The following is a 1,616-nucleotide window of genomic DNA, read 5'->3' as shown; positions in this document are numbered from 1 at the left end:
TGTGGGGGGTGTCCCACAGGCTGTACATGTGTGCATGCTCTCACCTGCCCTCTGGTCCCTGTCTCTTGCAGTCTTCCCAATGCTGCTGTCCATGACGCTGAGTTCAGATCTACACATGAGGCATGGGTCGATTCTCGCCTGTGCAGAAGTTGCCTACGCCTTGCACAGACTTGCAGCCCAAGAGAGCAGGTAGGAAGGACACGTCTCGAGGAGACACGGGGCTCCATTCCTGTTCCCCTCGCCATGTGGCTGCAGCGCGCTCGGTTTGGGACGGTCCCCTCCCTCCTCATGTGTTTACTGGCACCGGTGTCACAGTGGCCAGCCCCAGCTTTGCTGATGGAGTAAGTGGCCCTGTCTCCTGACAGCCGTGCCGGGTGGACCACCCGCCTCCCTTCGGCGGGGCAGGTTTGGCACCGGATGGGTGAACGTCTCCCCGCACCCGCCCTGCGCCTGCTGCCTCCTCGTGTACGTCGCGGTCTCAGAGGTAACTAATGAGGTCCTAACAGCAAAGGTCCTTCTTCAGAGACGGCATCGAGCGACTCACATGCCCAACGTCCTTTCTTCATCACGTTTAATAGTTTAAAATGCCAGAGAATAGGCACGTTTCTTTGAATTTTTTTAGTTGGTTACGTTTGCACAGATAATAAAGCGGGAACATCACGGGGTCACGGGAAGTTCTGTGCAGGAGACTGTAAAACATCGACTGTTTCACGTTCCTTCCCAGCTGATGCTTCCTCCAGAGTATCAACTCCCGGACATGCTAGGGGATGGTAACCGAGAAACGATTTTAAGTCATGCCCTGTGCGTTGAGACAGTTCCCTGGGGGCAGAGTGAGAGCAGGGTGCCATGTGGGCTGCCCCCCGCCCCAATCTGCGGGAGCCCTCGTTGGCCTGAGCTCAGATGCACAGTGCAGCTCCTTCAGGGACGGTCGCTCGTGTGGGTGGAGCCCGTGCCCATGGAGACGGGGCCTCGATGGCGCTGCTTTGTGGTCATGGAAGAAGGTGCATGGGGTGGGCTTGGGGAGAACAAGGCAGATTGAGCCAGCGAGGGGCCCTCATCCAGCAGGGCTTGGTGGGAACCCTGGTGGCATCCAGGCCACTGGTTGCCTGCCGAGGACCGACCTTGCCAGGGGCCTTTCCTTGGATGACAGTGGGGCCCACATGAGCTCTCATGTCAGCCTCACCTGGAGTTGTCTGTTTTCCAAGGTTGTCACATTGGCAGGGTCACAGCTTTAAGGGGATGTCCCAGTATCCTCTTCCTTTGACCAGACACTGCTTCATCTGAAATCATAAATGGGTCCGGTGCAGTGGGTCCCACCTGTAATCCCAGCTCTTTGGGAGGTGGAGGTGGGAGATTGTTTGAGCCCAGTAGTTTGAGACCAGCCTGGGCAACATAGTGAGACCCCATCTCTAAAATAAAACGTAAGATAAAATACACAAAATACAAAATGCTACAAACACAGTATAGTGCTACTTGGAGATATGCCCTGCAGAGGTCTTCTGGACCCCCTGGGACCTGAATCGATGAGACCTTGCTGAGCCCTTGTGTTCCTCTGGGTGTACTCACCAAGGGTTAGGGTCTTGGGGAGTGTGACCTCAGCTCCTCCGAGCGTACCC

General features: G+C 56.2%; 1 protein-coding gene across 5 annotated transcripts in view; it reads left to right on the top strand.

Moving 5' to 3' along the window:
* Positions 1–1,616, top strand: part of TBCD (tubulin folding cofactor D) — a 186,415-nt gene that overhangs the window by 141,752 nt on the left and 43,047 nt on the right. For all 5 annotated transcript variants that reach the window (XR_004257686.1, XM_032241194.1, XM_032241191.1 and 2 more), the window contains one exon: positions 72–189. Coding sequence is in view for 4 of the 5 variants with exons in the window: in XM_032241194.1 (XP_032097085.1) it covers positions 72–189 (118 nt within the window). In the remaining variant the exon portion in view is untranslated. The remainder of the gene's footprint in view (positions 1–71; positions 190–1,616) is intronic.

Source organism: Sapajus apella, unplaced genomic scaffold (assembly GCF_009761245.1).
Source record: "Sapajus apella isolate SASKATOON/1434 unplaced genomic scaffold, GSC_monkey_1.0 scaffold48, whole genome shotgun sequence".
NCBI classification, from domain to species: domain Eukaryota; kingdom Metazoa; phylum Chordata; class Mammalia; order Primates; family Cebidae; genus Sapajus; species Sapajus apella.
This window is presented reverse-complemented; position numbering and strand designations above follow the sequence as displayed.